Genomic DNA, 22,625 nt, shown 5'->3' on the forward strand with positions numbered 1-22,625 from the left:
ACCTGAGTGGCCATTTGGAGGTTTGGCATTTGGCCTCCTTGTGCCATCAGTGGAGCAGATAAACGGGCCACGAGCAAAGGTTCCGGGTCTGGTTTTAGAGTCGAGTTTGTGGGCACAGTTGGGCTCGCATAGACCCCTGCCCAATTTTGCTCGCCAGCCAGGTGGTCAGTCTAAGTCCCAGCAGCTGGGCCCACATTTGGTTCTGGCCCCAGGGCAGGAGGCTGGGTCGCAGCACCTGGGGAAGGCAGCGATCACACAGCGGGAGAAGTGCTTGTAACCCGCCGCTGTGTGTATGCCCAGATTTTAAATGGCTTTAATGTCATGGGGCTGCCTCTGTTTCTGCACTCAGGGGAGGGACAAATCCAGTATTAACCCCACATCCCTGGGTGGGTCAACAGCAGCCCTGACTGTACCTGGGATTTCTGGATCTATACACAGGCACCTTCGCTGCCTGAGCTAAGCGACTTGGGTTTGTCAGGCGCAGCAGCTGATCGACCCCAATATGTGGCCCAGCCATGGCTTGAGGGGGACAGAGCTTTGCATACAGTAGGTGTGGTTAATGCTGGCTTTGCCTTGAAGCCACATTTCTGCTCCCAGTGTTCTGGGGCTGTGCAAGGCCCTGCCTCAGCCTCAGTGCAAGTTAGAACAGCCTCAAGGCTGCTCTATTTTATGCTCTACTCCCTATGAAAGCAGAGGCTGGGTGCCAGGCAAGTGCAGAGGCTAATCTCAGCTCCAGAAAGGTCCTCTGCACAGGAGAGAGTCTTGGGGGGGGGCAATTTCAGCCCCTTGTATGACCCACCAGAGCCTCTAGTGTAGCCAAGAATCAGGCCCCTTCTGTCTAGCACTATGCCCATCACCATGGCAACCTGTTCCTTTGGCAGATGCCTTTTAACTAGGGGAACTAAAGTCCCTCCTTGGCTTTACGACTCACCTGCTGTCTGGGTTAGCACCAGCTCCTGCCAGCTTCAGCGCTCCTCTGTTCCAGAGCGCATCATTTACTGGGCAGCCCTCCTGGAATCCTTGCGGAAGATATATGCTGGGGATCGCCCTGCCAGCCTCAAGTGATCGTGCTAAGGCAGCTCCAGTGGTGAGAGATGGGGGGCACTGCTTGGGCTCAAGGGTAGGTGGCCTTTCTGCACTAAACGAGGTTTCATGCTGAAACCAGGACAAAATGCAGAGCCTGGCGTCTGCGTCTCCGGGGCAGGGACAGGGCTGATGCTTGGGCTAGGAAATCCCAGGGGCCGGGCAGGCCTGCTGACCTATGAGCAACCCCTGAATGGGTGGCCTTTAAAACCACTTTGCTAGATCGCTGCAGCTCACTCCTGCACTCTGTGATTTCCCCATCCTCCCCCACAAGAGCAATTTCGTGCTGAAGCTGTTTTGTGGAGCTCCATTTTGTGGAGCTCGGAGGGGATTATTCCCCCCCCCCGCCCCCCGAAGGAAGTTATGCTGACGTTACATCTCCTGGCTCAGGACAGCAGGTATAAAATGCGAAACTGCAGAAAAGCCAACCAGGAGCAGAACTAGACAGACAGCACCGAGCCAGCTCTGCCTCCTTCTGCACACTTAACATCAGAAAGCAAATTCATTCCGGAGACGCTTGCACGGGCACAGATATGAGATCGCTATATTTATTCCTCCTGTCGGCGTTCTGTTCAGCCCAAAAGATACCAAGACTGAAGTTTACCCTTAAAGGTGAGATAAGATCTGATGCTTCTGCTGGTGCCCTATTCCTGAGCCACTCGGTATGTTTCATTTCATATTGTTTTCGCTGTTTGCTTGACTTGGCTTGTGTGATGCAAGGGATAATTTCCTAGTGGCCTCCTGTGGATTTGACCATGGGAAATGAAAGGTGGGATTGTTTAATGGGGGGGAAAGGGGGAATGGCATGGTGGGTTTAGAGAGCAGCTTTTGAGGTGGGAAGGGGAGTTTTGTTGGGGGAATATTCTGCAAGAAGACCAGCCCACACATTGATTTGATTAAAGAGATGCAAGGAAACTTTTATTTATTTTCTGGCTGTCAGTTGTAGACAACCTGCAATCTGGGCTGTGGGTCTGACAGGTGTTACAACTGCAGCCTCATCAATGATTTCATTTGGAGTCACTTCCCATCCGATTCAAAAACTAACAGGCTCAGGGTTAACTCCTGGCTGTTTAAAGAGCCAGCTGGTGCCTCCCTTACTGAAAGGTGGCCTAGAGATGTTATAGACTAGACCCTGCACCCTCTGCAATGCAGATAAGGCCCTCAGCTGCAGCATGATCCATGCCTTACTCTCCAAAATAGCCTGTACCAGGAGACCAATTCCTCAGCACAATCCAGCCTGACCCTCCCTAATGAAAAAGCCCCTGCCTCTTGACCTGCATTCATTGTGATGTGCTGGTGGCTTGCCAGGGGAAAAAAAACAACATCTGTGTAATGCAGCCGCTGCAGTTTTCTGATGGCTCTGCAGTTTCCCGGAGTGGAGGAGTGTCTTTTATTCCCTTTGCCGCTCGACGCACAGAGAATGAAAAAGCCACATTGCACAAATCCTGGCCTGTTCCAGCTCTGCCCATTGCTCTGGTGGGAAATCAGAGCCTGTCTTTGCTTGGCAGCAAAAAAACACACAAGGGGTGCCTGGTGCAGGGCGTGGCTGAAAATGTTTGCCCTGAAAGAGGCACTGGGAGGGAAGAAAGATCCATTGCTTTGGTAGTGACATGTAAGTGGTAGGGCCGAGGAGGCTATGGAGGTAAAAGGGGGTTCATTACTGTACCCCTTGGGCTACCCTGAGGAGCAATCTCATAGTAGGAACGCATTTTAGAGTAGTTGCCAGTGATGGGATCTAAGAATCAATTCCCCCCTCAGTTTCCCCCAAATCCTCCCATATAAGAGGAGGTGGGAGGCCGTCTGTCAGAATCAGAGGCAGGGCCCGCTCCCCTGAGCTCAGCGGGGGGGCAGAATCGGGCCCCCAGGTCTGCTCTCTCTCAATGCCTGCAGCCCCCACCCACTGAGGGCGGAGGAGAATTTTTGCTGCTGGTGGGGGTGCTCTCCTTGCCAGAGCCAGAGATGATTTAACCCTCCGTAGCCTGATGCCCAGCCAACAGCCACTTCCCATCCCTGCTGTGGGTGCGTCACGATGGCCCCCCTCTCCCTGATCCTTAGTACCAGGACCAGACTCCTAAATGCCTGCAGTACTGCACACCCATCCTGTGATCACTACTCTAGTGAAAACACAATGGGGCTCCCTGCTGCATGATAAGCCTGTGCCAAGGGCAGGCCAAGAGGGCGGGTCACTGCACAGGCAAGAGAGCCAGAATCCCAGGCTGGGGGCACGTACCAGCTCCAAGAACCAGCTGCATCTGGTCTGGCTTCTTGGCTGGCAGCAAGATGACCGCAGCAAGGAGCAGCCCATGGCTGCGTGCTGTCCCCGTGGGACAGGGACCAGCTTTCTGCATTGGCTTGTACAGCACCTGGCGCCATCCTGGCTACAGAGCAGGGCAGGTAGGCACCTGGATCAGCTACCGTGGGCACGCAGCACTAGAGCTGTGCGCTTGTCCGCCAGTGCCCCCTACTGGAGCCCTGTGGACCTGTTTGTGCACGGTGCCTGGTTCCAGAGCAGCCTTTCTCAACCTTTTTGGTACCAGGGGCCGGCTTGCTGCCTTCCTGAACTGTGACAGGGAAATCTCAGGGACCGACACCAGGTTTTTGAGAAATCCTGCTCTAGGCTATTGCCCTTCTGGGGCAGATTTGGCCTGCATAAGGCAGAGGTTTCCATGCTACCCATAGACAAGCTGAGGTCGAGGAGCAATGTGCACTGGGGTGCGTTCATATGTGGATTAGGCTGGCCAGAGTTAGCTTTTCCCCTCTGCTCCTGTAGCAGGGACCGAGGGTGTCTCTTTAAGCCTTCACTAGGCCAGGGATGAGTTTGGCAGGTCTCAGTCCAGTCTCTTGTGTCCACACTACAAAGAAGCTGCCATCCAGTTTGGCACCGAGTGTCCGGAAAGAGAACCCAAGCATCAGAATGGGCCCTGAAGAGTTGCCTCAGTGAGAGTCTGGTGACCATAAGAGAAGCTGTGCGGTCTAGCGAACTGTGCTGTGAGCTGGGTTCTCTTCCCAGCACTGCAGCTTGCCCACTGTGGGTGCCAAACTATGGCCCTGCTGTGTGCCTCAGTTTCCCCATCTGTAAGTGGGGTGGGAGGGGGCACTGATCTCAACATATTTGCCTTATTTAGAAAGGAAAGAAACCAGCTAGTTTGGCGGTGGGAAGGACGGGCAAGGGGTAGAGTCTGGATTTTAGCCTTCAGCAAACTTCATCCCCCTCCTTTCCCGTTCTGGCCCCCTCTTCCGCCTCCAGACTCTCCTGTGCTGAGCTTCGAGAATGGGGAGAAGTCCACAGTCCTCTTCCATGATGCCGGATCTGAGCAGCTGTACGTTGGGGGCAGGGGAGCGCTGCGCATCTTGACATATAAGGAGTCGGAGGTCAACCAGACCCAGGTAAGAGGTGGGGTCTGTAGGGGTCTCTAGCTCCTCTCTTTGGGTTTGTCCTGGCCCCTGCCAACCCCCCACCCCTACCCCACCACCAGCCTGCAATGATGGTGTATGGTCAGCCAGCCTCAGCTGGAGGCCCCAGAGCTGACAAGCCAACGAAGAGATCCGGCAGCTTCCAGAGAAGACCGACTCAGGCACAAAGAGACTTCCAAGCAAGGACAGGCTCCATCAGATCCTACGGGCGAGTTTCCTCTCCTTGGGCCATCAGCCTCTGCCAGCTCACCCTGGGGAAGGCAGCTCCCAGCCGAGACCAGGCTGGGCTTTGAAAGGAGAGCCCCTTTGATCTCACTTGCTGGGCTCAGGGGCCACCTGCCGGCTGGCCAGGTACCCACGAGATGGCCACCTGCTATCCCACAGCAGGGCTTTCCTCTCTCGAGGCCGCAGGGTAAGAGAGATCTAGGGCCATCTCCATTTGCAGGGGGTCCCCCTGGGAGCACAAGGGGCCCCGATAAACACGGGGTTAATTCCACATCCCCCCGCCCCTTGCATAGTCGCTGGGGGAGGGGCTGGGCCACGAGGTCTGTGGGAAGATGGGGTACAGCCAGGGTCAGAGGCCTGGGGGACCCCTCCTGTGGCTGATCAGAAGCACCATCTCCTTGAGGGCTACCCCGCTGGGCCTTTTCACCTGTGGCCAGGGGTCGGGTGCAGATCAGGGTCTGACCAGCTTTGCTCTCCGTCTGCCTCCCAGATTCCCCTGTTGGCCGACGAGAAGGCAGAGAAGAACTGCAGGAGCAAGCCTGGAGCAGTGCAGGTGAGAGGGGGCCCTGGTGAGGGACGGGCCTGAGCCATGAGCGACCGACACCCCCAGCCACATGTTGAGCCCCCCAGAGATGGCTAAGGGGGCTTAGAGACGCCCCCCACAGTGCTGAGCATGGAGGGACCCATTGTCTCTGCTCTGGGCAAGGCTGGTGGTCCCTTCACCGCGCCAGGGCTCAGCTCCAAGGAGCTGGGCAGGTTCTTTGAGCTTCCTTCACCGCCACAGTTTCTCCATTTCCTGAGAGTGTCCCGCTACCACAGCACAGACAGCATTGCAGCTGCTGCATGGCAGTGGTGGGGTCTAGTGGATAGAGCAAAGGGGGGGCTGGGAGGCAGGACTCCTGGGTTCTGTTCCCAGCTGTGGGAGGGGAGTGGGGTCTCGTGGTGGGAGCAGAGGACAGGGAATAGAACTCGTGGGTTCTATCCCAGCTGTGCCCCTGGCTCCGTCACCCATCGCCGATTTATCGTGGGTATATAACCACACACAGCGGACGTCTCAGATCTGCCTGCTCAGTGAAAGGCTGCAGGCTGGGTCTGTTCCTGCCGTTAATGCCAGCTACTTGTAATGAACACTAATAGCTGTGCTGGTTCGCCCACAGGCCGAGTGTGACAACTACATCCGGGTGATCCAGAGGCTAAACAGCAGCTCCATCATCGTCTGCGGCACCAACGCGGGTTCCCCCAAATGCTGGTTCCTGGTGAGCATGGGAGGCTGGGGTGAGGAAATGCATAGAGAATGGCCCACGAGCATAGGGGTGCTAGGCACCTCACTCATAACTGACCTGGGACATTTCCATCCCCGGGTCTATAATATTGCCCTGTGACCCATCAAATCTGGGCTCATTCTCCTATGGCGTCTTTTAAGGAAGTGGTTCCATTCCCAGCTCTGGGAATGGAGTGGGGCTTAGGGGTTGAATCGGGGCGGTTAGATGCCAGGACTCCTGGGTTCTAGACTCCCGCGTCCCCTGCCCTGTCTCCATTGGCCTATCCCCCTGTGTGTAAGATGGGCACTGCCTACCGGGGAAACTAGACTCAGAGACGTGTCAGACTGCAAGGGGCCAGCTGGGCTGAGGTTTGTGAAGCATCTTGGGTAAGATCTATAGAAACAATTAAACCTGTTGGCTTGGGTCTAACCCTCCCCTCAGAGCAATGACACAAGGCTGCAGCAGGACAAACGGGGCCAAGCCCTTGCCATCAGTGGGGAGAGCCTCGCCCCGGCATCACCGTCTCAGCCGGCTGCAGCCATTGCCGTGGGTAAGGAGATCTGCCTCTCTCCATCCCCTGATAGAATGTGAGGGGAGGGGAGCCACCTAGGGTCCCCCGGGGCCTCGCCTTGGGTGTGTTCTCTGCTTGGATCCCAAGTCCCAGAGCAGTGGTGTTGGAGAGGGAGGTGGCATTGGACCTGTGCAGTGGGCTTCCCCACTGCAGCCTGTGATTGCCCAAGATGAGCCAGCCTCATGGGAAGGTCCAGTGGAGGTCCCAACAGGGGAGGTTGGGAGCAGGACTGGTGCCAATAAAGGAGATCCCTGATGGGCTTTGGAACTCTGCTGAGAGGTGATGGGGAGCCTGGACTCCTGGGTTCTGTTCCCAGCTCTGGGAGGGAATGTGGGCTAGTGGTTAGAGCAGGCAATTGGGAGCCCTCCTTTACCCCTGTCTCCAAGTGTGACCTGGGGCTGGCCATGAAGAACAAGCTTTGTTCTTTGTTGCCCGTAGAGCAGGGTCCTCTGTTGTCTTAAAAGTGGATATTGGCATATTCCACAGGAGGCTGGTGGGGAGGGGGCTGGGGCTCCTCCCCCGCCCCGTGGAGGATACCCATCCTGTTGTGTCTTGGGTTAATATTGCAGAGGGCAGCCTGTACTCGGCATTGTCCCAGGACAGAAGCACCATCCAGAGGAGCTATGGCCCAAGGAAGCTGCTGAGAACAGAAGACAAATGGCTCGCCAGTAAGAGAGGCTTTTCCTATTGACCAGTCCCAGGGAGGGTCAGAGCAGCCAGGCTGGGCCCGATGCTTTCCCCAAAGATCCGTCACCTCCAGCAGCAGCCAGTCCTTGATGCTGCAGAGGAAGGCAGATTTCACCCCAGGGCAATGCACTAGGTCAAACCTTGCATGGGTCAAGGGTTGTGTGCCCCTCCATCCCTCTGGAGTGATCATCTGGTTCCCTTTAGCATCAAACTCTGTTACCCCAGTCTCAGCTGAAACAGCTATGTGTTATATTGGCCATAGAACTGTCCAGCCCCAACGGCGTTTACCTCGCTGAAGCCCTGCATCAAGGAGTTCCACAGGTTGGCATTTCAGACCCTTCAGCTCTAGCAATCTAGGCTGGAAAGATAATAGGAAGACATTTCAAAGACACATTTGCATGCATGGCAGATGGCATCCATAAAAAGCTGGCACGTCAGGGATGGGCACACTGCCCCTCACTGCAGAGATGATGAAGTTTTTAAGGTCAGGCTTGATGAAACCCTGACTGGGATGATTTAGTTGGGGATTGGTCCTGCTTTGAGCAGGGGGTTGGACTAGATGACCTCCTGAGGTCCCTTCCAACCCTGATATTCTATGATTCTATGATACAGATTCTCTGCCAGTAGAAGCTCTGATTCCCAAACCAAAACATGGCCTAGGGGATAGAGCACTGGAGTGGGGAACAGGAGACCTAGATTCTGTTCCTGGTTCTGCTGCTGTTCCCTTCATATGCCTCAGTTTCCCTATCTGTGAAATTGGGATAATGATACTGACTTCCTTTGGGGAGAGCTAGGGATGAAACAGACGCAATCCAGTAGAGCCAACTCACACAACCGTCTTGCAAGCCTCACAATAGTTAAATTCCTTCTTAAAGCCCCAGTTCATTGAGTTCTGTCATTGCAAGAGAATCTCAGCTTGCTTTAAAATATAAATTATTTAGCTCTCCTGGTTGCAGAGAAAAGCTGGACAATGCCTCAGAATAACCAGAACCCCACATTCATTTTTTTTTCAACCTCATGATTTTAAAGCCAGTCTCATTGTTTTGAGGGGCCTGGGGTTGGCGACACGCATGACCCCCTCCATGCCCATATCTTAACTTGGCCAGTCAACCAAGGAATTAGTGGTGGTTCTGGCACACACATGGCTCCAGCCAGGTTTCTTTATACACTCTGAGCTCTTTTCTCATCCCATCCCCATTTCCTCCCGCAGAGGCAGAGTTTGTCACTGCCGCCTTGGTGCCGGGAAAGGAGTCCCACCTGGATGAAATCTACTTCTTCTACAATGAAGTCAACAAGACAGCGGGGCTGGATGACGAGCCGGTCAAAGCCCGGCTGGGCCGCGTGTGTAAGGTATGGAGACCTTGCGGGCTGAGAGCTGGCAGTGAAAGGCAAATGTCTTGTCTTGATCTCTATTCTCATGCCTGGTCTGGGTGCGAGGGTGATGTCACGGTGTCAGCAGCAGGCCCTGGCAGCATGAGCTGGTGTAGCGGGAGCTAAAAGGACCAGTTTTGTGAGCCATGTGTGTGAGCCACATGTGTGTAGTTATAACAACTTTAGCTGCTGTTATAACGGGCCAGGGCTGCGCGCTTTGGCCAACGTGGTCCAAGCCACATGTGGATCTGGTGGGGGGGAGTGGGGGGCGAGGGTTGTGGTGGAACATCCGTGCTTTAGGCCTGAAGAGCTCTGGGATTTTTCCTCCTCGACCCTGCTCAGGTGGATGAAGGCGGGAAGAGCCTCCTGGTCGATTTCTGGACCACGTTCCTCCAGGCCAGGCTGGTGTGCGGCAGCCCCACCCATCCCCAGCGTTTCAACCAGCTGCACGATGCCGTGGTTCTGGGTGAGGGGAGGAGGGGCCAAGGGATGCTGTACGGGATCTTCGCCAGCGCCTGGTGAGCGGGGGCCACGGTCGGAGCCAGGCAGGGCTGGGGCCACGCTGCAGGCTGGAGTCACACAGACTCCTGCCCCACGGCTGGTGATGGGGGCAGAACATTGCCTAGGGGTGCAGGGAGGAGGCAAGGCCATGGGGGAAGGGGCTCTCGCCAACCCTGTTGTCCCTCTCCCATGGAGTATGTCTCATAAGACAGATAGGAATCACAGTGCCCCTTCGCCAGACTGAGAGAATAGCATAGGAGTAGTTTGATGTCTATATATGGGGGGTGGGGGCAGCTCCAGTCAGGCCAATGGGGCCAAACGTAGGGGGGGAAATTCCACGCCTGCCCCAGACTTGCAGTTTGGGGGAACAATACCCACCCTTCCCCAGCCCATCCCCAAACTATGCCTGTGAAGAATAGGCCAGGAAGCCACCCAGCCTGGAACTGCTTTAGGGTGACCACATGTCCCAATTTTATAGGGACAGTCCCAATTTTGGGGTCTTTTTCTTATACAGTAACTCCTCATTTAACATTGTAGTTATGTTCCTGAAAAATGCAACTTTAAGTGAAACAATGTTAAGTGAATCCAATTTCCCCATAAGAATTAATGTAAATGAGGGGGTTAGGTTCCATGGAATTTTTTTTCGCCAAATACTATATTTTTTATCTATCTATCTAATCATCTATCTACACACACACACACACACACACACACACACACACACACACAGAGTATAAGTTTTAAACAAACAATTTAATACTGGTACACAGTGAAGATGATTGTGAAGCTTGGTTGAGGTGGCGGAGTCAGAGGGTGGGATATTTCCCAGGGCATGCCTTACTGCTAAATGATGAACTAGCAATTGGCTGAGCCCTCAAGGGTTAACTCTCATGGTTTACAAGGCAGCAGGAATGGAGTGAGGGGAGAGAGCACGGCAGACAGAGACACACACTGTGTGTGTGTGAGACAGAGATGCGCATTTCCCCTTTAAGTACACTGCCTTGTTAATTAGATCAGCTTGCTGAGACCACAGCTGCTGCTGCCAGCAAACTCCCTCTGTCCTGAGCCCTGTCATGTGCCCCTCCCTCTGCTCTATGGAAGATGGGGTAAGCAGGGTGCAGGAGCAGGGGGGATGTGGACAGCCTGACATTAGCCGCCTCTCTTCCTCCCCTCCCCCCCGTACAGCAAGCAGGTGTCTCAGGGAGCAGATCCAAGGCAAAGGGCAGGAGCAGCACATGGCAGTGGGGGGAGGAACAGCTGCAATTGCTAGCCTGCTGGGCAGCTGCTGCACAGGGAACTTAGGGGATCAGGGAGCTGATAGGGGGGCTGCTGGTCCACCCTGGTTCCAAGCCCCCACCAGCTAGCTCCAACCGGCTGCTCTTCCTGCAAGCGGTGGACAAAGCAGGCGGCTGCCAAACAATGTTAGAAGGGGGCATGGCACAACTTTAAACGAGCATGTTCCCTAATTGATCAGCAACGTAACAACGAAACCATGTTAACCGGGATGACTTTAAGTGAGGAGTTACTGTATAGGCTCCTATTACCCCCACCTCCTGTCCCGATTTTTCACACTTGCTGTCTGGTCACCCTAAGCTGCTTAGACAGGCAGGACATCCATTGGGCAAAGAGGTGGAAGACAATGACAAGGCGTCCAAGCTCGCTGGCCAGTCTCCTTCTCCACCCCCCACCCCGAGCAGGGAAAATAACTCAGCTCTGCCCCCGGTTCCCCCATTCGACACCAGCTCAGGTCTCCTGCGCCTGCCAGTCATTTCCGTTGGGTGGACCTCAGAGCTCAGGTCCCAGCACAAAGCGCCCAGCGCCAGCAGTAACCGGCTCTGCCTTGCCAGCCGCCAAGGCCTGAATGGAGCGTTTTCCCCTTGCAGGGGCACGACCGCCGTTTGCGCCTACTCCATGGACAAGGTGACCCGTGCCTTCAAAACCTCCAAGCTTAAAGGCTACACCAACATCCTGCCAGCACACCGACCTGGCACGGTGAGGCCCGCGCGGGGTGGGGTTCACGTCCCAAAACAGCTCCCCGGGAGTAACGAAGGGACCCCCGTTTCTGACAGCGAACGGAGGTGCGGTGGGGACTCTGAGCTTCTGTGGCTTGCAGGGAATTACCAGAGAGCTGCCCGGGCCAGTCAGTAGCTGCAAAGGGCCCAATCTCAGTCACAGGGGTCTGCAAGTGGCCGCAGGGTCATTTCGAAAGCTCAGCTTTGCCCTTCTGCTTTCTGGGAGCTGCATGAAGTTAGGCGGGAGGGGTCCACTGAGCACCCCTTTAAACGCTTGCAAATGAAATGCGTCCACAACCCAGAGCTCTTCCTCCTTTCCATGGGAATTTGTAAACAACAAATTATCTCCACAGGGCCAAGCTTCCTGTCCAACCCCACTCATCCCTCTGTCCACAGCCCCCCATCCCTCTAATCGAAAACCAGCCATCTCTTCCCCTCACCTCCTGCTGCCCTCAGCACCTCACAGCCGCTGTCTCCTCCATTCTGCCAGCTCCTTCTCCAATGGACCCCCAAGCACCAGATGCCTGGGCCCTGTCACATCTTTGGAGCAAATTGAACCTGTGGCAGGGAGAGGGTTAGTAGCTGCAATGCAGTGCTCTGGAGGGAGGACTGGGAAGGGGATGGGACTGGCCCAAGGTAACCCAGCAGATCAGTGGCAAAGTTACGGATGGAACCTGGTCCCCCTGAGTCCCACGTGGGTGCCTGAAGGGGGCAGGTGCACATGAACGGGGAAGCGTTTAGGGAGGATGGACGGGTTAGCACAGAGACCTTTGCAATCTCATGGACACAAGAGCTGGGCGAATAACATTTTTTGGTTCACTGGCAAGTCCGGAAAATTGGGGGAAGAATCATTTAGGGCAACCCAAAATTGAAATTAAAAAAAAAATTGGCAAATCAAAAAGTCAAAAATTTTCATTTTGGGGCAAACAAAGTTTCATGTAAATTTGGAGTTTTTGCTTCCTTTTTTAAAAGCGAAATTAAAGGGAATTTCAAAACAAAAAGTCTGTTTGAATCGAAACATTTTTTGAAAAAATTGTTAGGGTTTTTTTCAGCCCAGAACAATTTGCTGAAACCAACACGAGTTCACAAAATGTTTCAATTGAGCCCATCCTGCTTTTTTTTTTTTGTTAGGAAAAAGTGTTGCCCGAAAATTTTCACTCAGCTCCCATAGCAGCACTTAGGTCCAGATCCTCAAAGGTATTTTGGTGCCTAACTCGCTGTGATAGGGTCCCAGGGGAGCCATTGTGGTTACTTAATTAGGGCAAACAGCAAAGAATGGGTCAGACAGTCCCCAAAGCTGGTGATCATTCCAGTACTTAGATCCACCAAGCTAGCCTCAAAACAGCTTCTACAATACCTTCCTGGTTACCCAGAAGCCAAAACTCAGTTCCCTTAAAGCAACCCAGCCTTAGGCCTCCACCCAGGCACCCAAATCAAATATGATGAGGATACTGAACATCTTATTCACCACAGAAGAAAGTTCTACCAATCCCAAAGGATCGGACACATTACCTCTCAGGTTAATGAATATTTCAGATCTTACCCAAATACACGCTTACAGCCAATTCTTATTAACTAAACTAAAATGTATTTAAAAAGAGAGAGAATGGTTAAAAGATCAGTATACATCCAGATGTGAGTACAGTTCTGAGATCAGATTGACAGTAGAGATGGTGAGTTTTGTAGTTGCAAAGAGTTCTTTCAGAATTAGTCCACTGGACTATAACCTATGTTCATATTCAGGGTGGTCCAGATGGGACTGGAGATCTCCGTCTTATGACTCAAGTTTCCCCTGCACAAAGCATCAAGCAGATCTGAGATGAAAGGATCAGGTCCCAAGAGCCTTTTATACAGTTTTCTAGCTGCCTCTTGACCATACAGTCCTGGGTGAACAATAGGCTTTTGATGTAACCTGCTGTTTCCTAAACATCACCAGTAATCAACTAACTGGATTAACATTAGATCATTTATCCATTAAGCAGTTCATATACAGTTTATCACAAACTTTAAAGAGACACAGAGACAATGACATTATTTCACCCAAAATTCACCTAAATCAGGGCTGGCCAACCTGTGGTTCCAGAGCCACACGCGGCTTTTCAGAAGTTAATATGCGGCTCCTTGTATAGGCACCGACTCCGGGGCTGGAGTTACAGGCGCCAACTTTCCAGGGCACTGGGGGATGCTCAGTGCTCAACCCCTGGCTCTGCCACAGGCCCTGCCCCCACTCCCCCCTTCCAGCCCCCTCCCCTGAGCCTGCCGTGCCCTCACTCCTCCCCCTCCCCCCCACTCCAGGTGATCAGGAGGTGTGGGGAGGGAGCAGGAGGTGCTGATCGGTGGGGCTGCTGGTGGGCGGGAGGTGCTGGGAGCGGGGGTGGGGGAACTAATGGGGGCTGCTGACATAATAGTGTGTCTCCTTGGCCAATGTACATTGGTAAATTCTGGGTCATTCTCAGGCTCAGGTTGGCCACCCCTGGTCTAAATCATAGAATCACAGAATATCAGGGATGGAAGGGACCTCAGGAGGTATCTAGTCCAACCCCCTGCTCAAAGCAGGACCAATTCCCAACTAAATCACCCCAGCCAGGGCTTTGTCAAGCCTGACCTTAAAAACCTCTAAGGAAGGAGATTCCACCACCTCCCTAGGTAACCCATTCCAGTGCTTCACCACCCTCCTAGTGAAATAGTGTTTCCTAATATCCAGCCTAGACCTCCCCCACTGCAACTTGAGACCATTACTCATAACATGTTAACATGACTCATAAATGTCAATATCTCTGAATCAGTAGCTATAATAATAGACAGGAACTGTCTGTTTACATGGCTGACATCTCAAAAGATATGTCAACACATACAATTAGAGTTACCTCTAGTTTTCTAACAAGCCAGGTTTGCATTTCAAAGTTCTAGCCTATCTAACATAGAATGGCCCTAATCACCATTTACAGACTCTTCTAACATGTCTCTAAAGGTTGAATCTGGGTCATTTAACCAGCAAGCTGCTTAACGCTTTCTGGCCATGTGCCACACTCGCATTGATTCTGGTAGGAGTTAGGAGCCTAACTCTCTTTGACCCTCTGCTGGATAATGCCCAGAATGAGCTCTGCATTGGGTGGCTCCTCGTAGACATCACTGGAGGAGCCTGAGGGTCTGTCTGTGCAGAACTCGGCCTCCCTCTTCATTACCTCCCGTCCTTTTCTGTTCTTTCCATAGTGTGTCCCCTACAATTCCCCTAATGCCCCCTCCAAAGCCGTCCTCAGCATCATCAAAGATTACCCCGAGATTGAGACCGTCATCTACCCCGAGGGGCAGCGCCCCCTGTATGTGCTGCAGACTAATGACACCTACACCAAGGTGGTGGCTGACAGGGTCCTGGACGCCAGCAACACTTCTCGCTCTGTCCTCTACCTTGGGACGGGTAGGTGTGGCGGGCGCTGGGAATGTGCCCTCTGGGACTCAGCCTTTGTGGAGCCATGTCTGGGTGCTTAGGTTTTGTCAGTGTGGGGCCGTAAGGCCACACAGTAGAACCAAGAACAGCACCCAGGAATTCCCAGCCCTCCTGCTCTAACCACTAGACACCACTTCCCTCCCAGAGTCAGGACCCAGGAGTCTTGACTCCCAGCTGCCTGCTCTAAGCACTAGCCCCCACTCCCCCAAGAAGTCAAGCAGCCTGGTCCATTGCTGAACAGACACTGACCAAGGTGATTCCTCCCCCAGGAGAATCTCTTCTACCTGACGGCGCTGTGTGCTTGCCCTGTGAGGTGAAGTGTAGGCCAGGACACAGCTGGCTCAGGGCTTGGCTCACGTCCAGGTCGCCAGTTCGACTCTAGCGCTGGCTGGGGATAGCTTTGTCCCATTCTGGTCTGACAGCTGCTTGCTGGTCCTTGTGATATGAGCTGGGGGGTGGGGAAACCCAGGTGTCCATATCACAAACCTGGGAGCACCACAGGCAGCACGTTGACCCCTTTCTGGGCAGCCCCAGCAGAGGCCAAGGGCTTGCCTGGGTCCCGGAGATGGCACTCCCCTTCAGTGGGTCCGTCCAGGGCAGAGCTGGGGCATGGGGGCAGGCCCATGGAAGGCAACTAGCCCTGTCCCTGCTCAGACCCTGCCTGTCCTGGGCATGCAGAGAGGCCTCTGGCTGGCTGCAGGTGAAACCTGGCCAAGCTCCCATCGCCTTCAAGGTGCTGGGCTCCTTCCTCTGAGTTCCCCATGTCTCTGGCGGCTGCAGATAAAGGGAAGATCCACAAAGTCCTGCAGACTGGAGGGCAGACGGTCATCATCGCAGAGCTGAGCCCTTTCCGGAGAGACGCGCCCATCTCTGGGATGGCCCTGGATGCCTTCACAGTAAGCACCCTTCCCCCCCCTCTCTCTTTGCTCTGTATTTAACACTGGCAGCTGTGGCATATTGCAAGCTGTCTCTCTAAATGCTACGGGGTTTTCTTGTCCTGCTGGCAGGCTGGGTCTAGCAGCAGTTAGTCTGCAGAAAGGCAGTCTCGAGTAAGGTGGAGTGGATTGTGCCTCGCTGTTTTAGGGAGCAGCCTGCTTTGTCTGTCACTGCTTTGGGGTTCTTATGTGTCAGGGTTCTGGAGTCTGAGCAGGAAGGTCGTGTTATGCTGCAACCTTCCAGCAAGAGTATTTGGTTTTGTCTAATGTCTCAGTGTGTATGCCGTGAACATAACACCTGTGTCTAAGACAGACACCCACCTCCACCCCCGACAAGTGCTTTTGCTTGTGAAGTCCATTGCGGGCATAATCCTGCTGCCAGTGGAGATTTCAATGGGAATTTTGCCAGCGCTTCTGCTTGGAAAGGGATTGGCCCCAGTTTGCATCGTACCCATCAGTTCCAGAGCATGCGGCCCCCTTTCTTGCTTGTTTGTTAAATCTTTGACTAACCTGGCCCCTCCTTGGCAGGGGCACCTCTATGTAGCTACCGAGTTCGAGGTGGCGCGCCTGCCACTGGCAGACTGCGGGCAGTACAGGGAGACCTGCTGGAAGTGTGTCCTCGCCAAGGACCCGTACTGCGGATGGGATCCAGACGGCAAAAAATGCTCGGCCATCTCCGGAGAGTCAAATGACACTGCCAGGTGTGCTCGGGCTTAAAGGCGGAATGCTTTGCTCCCAATCTGCCATCCATTCAATGGTTTTGTCAAGTTGGGGAGAGAGGGAGGAAATGAAAGGAGCTGGTAGCTGTAAACATTCACGCAGTAACATGAAGGCAGCATGGCCTATTGGTTAGAGCATCTGTCACACAGGGAGATCTCAGGATGCCTGGGTTCTATTCCCAGCTGTGGGAGGGAGACATGTTTACTAGTTAGAGCATGCGGCTGGGAGCTAGGACACCTGGGTTCTATTCCTAGCTATGCCACTGATTCGCTGTATAACCTTGGCCAAATCACTTCCCCGTGCCTCAGTTTGCCTATCTGTATAATTTCTTCCTGCTCACATTTTTGGAACAGAACTTTAGGGCACCTCCCATACTATGAGCATAGACAAAGGTTGCCCATAAACAGATTCACCTACCCCAACCACAGCTTTGACAAAGGGGGAACGCTGAGCTTTGCCAAGAGCCTGAAGGGTTACAGATCTGGGCTCTCGTGGAACATGCTGGGAGGAGAGGAGCAGGTTCCAGACTGAGGACCCTGCTCAGAGAAGGCCAGCCGGTTTATCCTGAGGGAGCTCCAGGTGAGGCTGATCTCAACTGTGATAGCAATCACAGGGGAGGAGGCTGCCTTTCACAAACCATGTCATGCGTTCCCATCCTCGCACAGCACTCCATTATGTCCACACTGCAGAAACTAGTATCGCCGCAGCGTAAAGCAGCAGGACTCCTGCTCGCATAGCTCCACCGCCTCCCTGAACAACGTTAGCTATGCTGAAAGAAGCACTCTTCTGCCTGCATAGCTACACCGGGCGTCTGTTGTTCGCACAGCTCTGACACCAGGACATGTGGTTTTTTTCACAGCCCTGACCAACAAAGCTATACCGCCATATGTTTTCAGTATAGATTAGGCCTTAGATTTGTGGGCAAAAGGCATTTTGTATCGAGAACTGGCAGGAAAATTTGCATAGAAAAAGTTTTCTGTTTCGACAAAACAATATGTGTCTATTTTGGTTACATTTTCTTTAGGGTTAAAAAAAATGAAAACAAACCCATTTGGGGAACAATTAAATGTCCTATGTTGACTTTTTCAGAAGGAAAAGTTTTGAGTTTTCATTTCAAAAAGACTTTTTTTGATTAGAAATGTATTTTAAAAAAAATAAAACAGGTTGAAATGTTTCAACTGACCGAAGGAAAAATGGTGGAATTTGGTTCTGTGAAAAAATTTGAAATTTTGGTTTTGACTATCCATTTTCAGACCAGCTGTAATGGATGTATTATTATGTATAATAAAGAAATAAACCTGAATATGCTTGTTCAGGACTTCTAAACCTAGACTGCACAAAACCCTAGAGCAGTGTTTCTCAACCCGCAGCCCACTCGCTGCCTGTAGCCTAATCAGCACACAGCTGCGGCCGTGTGACATCCTCAGGGCCATACAAGGTAGTATCTATATTGCATAGATGCAGCCCACATAACACAGAGAGAGCTGCATATGCGATTCACAAGGGTAAACAGGTTGAGAACCTCTGCCCTGGAGACTGTCCTCTAGTGCACAACCCTGCACTGGCATGGGAATGACTTGGCTGTAGAGTTGGTCAGGAAATGGGATTTTTTTCCTATGGAAAACTTAGATTTTTGAGGGGGCAAAAATTCAAATAATGAAAATTCAGAAATGCTACCATGGTGCCTCATGGGAGTTGTAGTTCAGATGCCTCAAGCTCCCATTCTCCTACCTAGGCTGTGCTATGACTCCCATGATGCACCTTGGTCCTGCCTCTTGTGGAGGCAGTGCATCATGGGAGTTTTTCGCGGTGGTGCAGCATGATAGACTAGCTGGGGAGCTCAGTCTATAGAGGAGAATGGGGACATGAAACAACCAACCAACATCTCCCATGAAGCACTGCACTGCACTGCAGCAATTCATAGATTATCAGGGTTGGAAGGGACCTCAGGAGATCATCTAGTCTAACCCCCTGCTCAAAGCAGGACCAATCCCCAAATGGCCTCTTCAGGGATTGAACTCATAACCCTGGGTTTAGCAGGCTAATGCTCAAACCACTGAGCTATCCCTCCCCCCAATATATCCAAATTGAGCTATTTCAGTGTTTCAACAAACAAATGAATTTTGCTAGCGAAAGCAGACCCTTTTTGTGAAAGGATAATAACTTCTATTTATAAAGCCATCCATCGTGAAGGGTAAATAAGAAATGCAGCCACCTCTGGGCTACAGCAAGAGAACTAGAGCAGAGCCCAGCAGTGCTGCACAATAGGACCCAGAATGAAGGAGAATCCTGTATCTTAGCAGGAGGTCTGGCCAGACCCCCACAACTCACCTTATGCTCTTGTATGTAGCGCTAGCTCCTGATCTCTGTGTTGCAAGATGTTGGAGACACAGAGTGAGCCCCAGCATGGGGGCGGAGTGGGGAAGCTGGGGCTAAGCACTGGCCCTTGTTAAAATGACAGTTTCTTCTCCATCCTCTGGATGAGGATGCGACAGTCACGTGTCCCTTGCCACCCTCCTGAATGATTTCCTCTCTCTCTGCCTTTCCTTAACAGCAACTTCCTGCAGAGCCTGGACCCAGAGGCTGAGGATGTGTGTGAAGGTGCAGCAGGTAGGTGCCTCGGCCTTTGTGGAACCCTGTTTGCACACAAGTGTTGCTGCCTTGGCCGTGGAGACCCTTCCTGAAAAGCAGATGACAAAAGGCCCATCTGTCTGAGGGAATCTCACCGTTGCCCCCGTGGGCATGGAAAAAACAAGCAGCGTCTCTCAGGACTGCGAGGCCTTGTCTAAGCTAGAGCCTCCAGTCTCCCGCTGGAGGTGCAGCAATGGGATTTTCCTACTCTGCACCGCGCTTAGCTGGCAAGGCCATTCAAGTGCCAGGAATTTAGCATGCCCGTTCTCACTACCAGCAGGGCTCAGTGCTGGGGCAATGGAGGGACACGGCCCCAAAACTCTAGTGCCTTAGCGAGACACTAATGTTACTCTTTCCCCACTGCTAAGCTGCGTGAGGACCCTGTTGCTGGCAAAGTGCCTCCCCCCTCCGTTTGAATTGGTGCATTTCCAGCTTCAAAAGCTGAGACCAAGGTTTGGCAGGAAAATGGTTTGGTCGAGACCATGCCATAAATCCAGGATTGTGCTAGCCATCGGGAGGAGAGAGTCTGCAGTAACGGTTCAAACACCCCAGTGATACGGTGTGGAGTTGTAGAATGGTTGGAGCAGGGGGACCCGGGAGCCAGGTCTCCTGGGTTCTCTTCCCAGCCCTGGGCCAGGGGGCAGCATGGAATTTTCAGAATGGCTCTGGGCCAGATTTGCACGTGCTCATCACTCCCAACTGGGATTAGATTTTCCCAAAGAGTTCTGGTCCCCTTTGGGGCATGTCTAGATGGCAATCCCAGGGTGTGAGTGACGGCAGCTGGAGTGGACGTACCCGACCTAGCTTTAATTTAGCTAGCTCAGGTATCAAAGCAGTGAAGCCTGCGCCAGGGCTGCGCTGGGGGGGAGGGGGCAAGTGGGGCAATTTGCCTCAGGCCCTGGGTCCCGCAGGAGCCCCCACAAGAATATAGTATTCTGTAGTATTGCAACTTCTTTTATGGAAGGGGCCCCCGAAGTTGCTTTGCCCCAGGCCCCCTGAATCCTCTGGGTGGCCCTGGCCTGCACTCCAGTGTGGGCTAGTTCTGTGAGCCGTTACCCAGAGGGCGGGCTTGTACAGCTTGTGCATGTGGCCTTGGTGTCCTCCTGGAGCCGAGAGCTAGAGTGAAGCTGGCTCAGGTATGTCCACACGATCTGGAATCACATCCCAGGACTGCAATGTAGACATACCCAGAGGCGCCTAAATAAGGGCTGAATTTTCCAAAGTTCCCAGCAGCTGCCACTGCGACCCTCAGAGCCAGATTGTCAGCAGAGTTCAGCCCCCGGCCTGCACCCAATGTTCTGTGCACTGCTGCTAATTCATGCCCAGAAGAGGGAAACTGGGACTCCTGGGTTCTCCTGCCAAGGAATCCTGAGCAAAGTCCTTCAGCCAGAGCACTGGCTTCCCCTTCTTAAAAAAAAAAAAAAAAAAAATGGCAACCATCACACTAACCTCTGTGGTGCAGTGCTGGGAGATGCAAGCTCATGCACGGTGCACAGCACTTTGAGATCCTTGGATGGAGTTCTACCTAGAGCAGATCGCGGGCTTTTCGCTGTCAAGGCCCAGGGTGTCTGTGTGTGCAGAGGCTAGGGCTGCATTTGGGTGGGATTTTGTGCCTCCAAACTATGGAGCTCTCATTCTTTCCCCTGTTCTGTCTCCTCTCCCCCCGCACCTTTTCCTTTCTGATTGCTCTACTCTTACCCCCGATCCCTCTGTTCAAAGAACAAGTAGCGCCGGAAGCCCTGAAAAAGGTGAGCGTGGACCCGACCAGCTACATCTACCTCCCGTGTCCTCTGCGCTCCCCACCACGCATCTACACCTGGGTCAAAGATGGCAGCAAGCAGTACCCCTGTGCCATGGACGGGCACTCCTGCACGCTGCGCTTTGGGGAGAACGCCCCCATGGACCAGGGGCTGTTCAAATGCACAGCCACAGAGGATGGCTACCTAGAGGAGATTACTGCCTATAAACTCACGCTCAACGCTGCCTGCATCCCACCGCTCTCTGTGACAGTGGCCGCTGGCGCTTTATTCCTTGTCGTCACCATCCTCTTGCTTTAGACTCTGCCATCCAAGCGGAGATCTCATTCCACTGCCAATGACGTCTCTTTCTTTTTCTTCTTGTAACCCTCCCTCCTGAAGATTCTCCCTTTAAACCCCAAACAGAACACGCGACACTATAGGAACAAAATTCCAGGGGGCTCCTCCGAACGCTCCAATTTGGGCGTCCCATCAGCAAACACAGCTGTTACGGCAGGGGTTTTGCTAGCCATCGATAACCCAGGAGCCTCCTTCCCAAAATGTACGGCACAACTAAACTTGGCAGAGCTGAGGAGGGGGATAGTTAAAGTAGAGGAAAGGAGGGTAAATGGACTTATTTATTTTGCTGCTCAGTGGGTCAGTAGGCCTGCTGCCATGCCAATCCCAGTTTAGCATCCATCTTGTCTGATGGGCACTGGTCCAGACTGGGAGTTTGCTTGTTCCAGGGCTGCTGGGCGATAGGATTTTGCTGGTTTCCATGATGCGGCTTCTTTAAGGAACAATTCTCCCCAGGTGCTGCTGGGGGAGAGATGATGCATGAGTGGATCTCTTCCAACTGCAGCTGCTAGGCGCTAAATCCTTTTAGCATCCACGCTGTTTAAAGGGAAAGCTCCTCCGATGAGCCCCAAGTCTGACCCATTCAGAGTCATGCTCCAGGCTGTTCTCTCTGTGGTCTTTTGTGCACAGTTCCCCTGATTACCAGCCTGGCCTGTGTTTTCAAGGGAAGGGAGAGTGATCCTCCAGACGCCCACAATCTGAGCTTACGCTGGGGTAAATGCAGAATCACTGCGTTGACTTGGCGCTTCCAGTGACGGTTCTGCCTTCAAGCAATTGTCTTCAGCTACCGTCTTGCCGTGGTTTCAATCGGCGCCATGCAGAGGCTGCTGGACAACAAACTGGTGGCCGTGGGAGGGATCTAAGGCTTGATTCAACTGGCTCAGGCAGCTGTGCTGAAAAGGGACAGATGGAGAAGGGCTTCCGGCTAGAGGGGATTTTAGCTCGAAAAGGAAAAGAGAGGGAGGGAAAGTTAGCGGCTGAGCTCAGTCATGCCTGTGTAAATCTGGATGGCACTCACATGAAGAGGTGCGGGAGCCGAGTGGTGAAGATGGTGTCCTGCCAGCTTGAAGGTTGTCAGATGAGTCTGGCTTGATCCCATGCTAGGATGATCTCACCACTGCGAAATGGGCACCTGCTCCAGCAGATAAGGGCAGCCAGGGTCCACATCAACCCCTTGTGTCCCGCTGGCTGTGAAGGTGATGTGCCTTAACTGTGTCAGCCCAATGAACCGTTGGCTTGTGGAAGCTTTGCCTTTGCCTCCTGAGAATGACTCCTCTCTGCCACTGCTGTCACGGAGATCAGAATCTGACCCAGAGACCAGGAGAAATCGATTCAAAACTGGCTTTCAATCTTGCACCATTGCTCATTTCCCACAGGATCAGCCAAACCACTGCTTTGGTGCTTGTGTGCAATGGTACGGAAAGAGTTAATCATGTCCCCTTTCTCCACCTTCTGTGTCCAGAGGATATTGACTAAGCCAGTGCCCTGGACGTTAAACTGCACTGGCTAAATTTGCAAGCAACCCTAAAAAAGCAAAAAACATAGGAACGGTCATACTGGGTCAGACCAATGGTCCATCTAGCCCAGTGTCCTGTCTTCTGACAGTGGCCAGGGCCAGATGCTTCAGAGGGATTGAACAGAGCAGGGCAATTTATTGAGTGATCCATCCCCT

General features: G+C 53.0%; 1 protein-coding gene across 1 annotated transcript; it reads left to right on the forward strand.

The window, feature by feature from the left end:
- Positions 1-936: 936 nt before the first annotated feature.
- On the forward strand, positions 937-22,550 carry LOC115639587 (semaphorin-7A-like). Its single transcript, XM_030542552.1, has 14 exons — positions 937-1,695; positions 4,331-4,470; positions 5,213-5,275; positions 5,880-5,978; positions 6,426-6,534; positions 7,125-7,223; positions 8,453-8,592; positions 8,956-9,131; positions 10,998-11,106; positions 14,340-14,544; positions 15,355-15,470; positions 16,038-16,210; positions 18,784-18,839; positions 20,580-22,550. The coding sequence occupies exons 1-14, from the start codon at positions 1,617-1,619 to the stop codon at positions 20,915-20,917; spliced, it is 1,902 nt and encodes a 633-aa protein (XP_030398412.1). The 5' UTR covers positions 937-1,616; the 3' UTR covers positions 20,918-22,550.
- The last annotated feature ends 75 nt before the right edge of the window (positions 22,551-22,625 follow it).

Source organism: Gopherus evgoodei, chromosome 24 (genome assembly GCF_007399415.2).
Source record: "Gopherus evgoodei ecotype Sinaloan lineage chromosome 24, rGopEvg1_v1.p, whole genome shotgun sequence".
Classification (NCBI taxonomy): domain Eukaryota; kingdom Metazoa; phylum Chordata; order Testudines; family Testudinidae; genus Gopherus; species Gopherus evgoodei.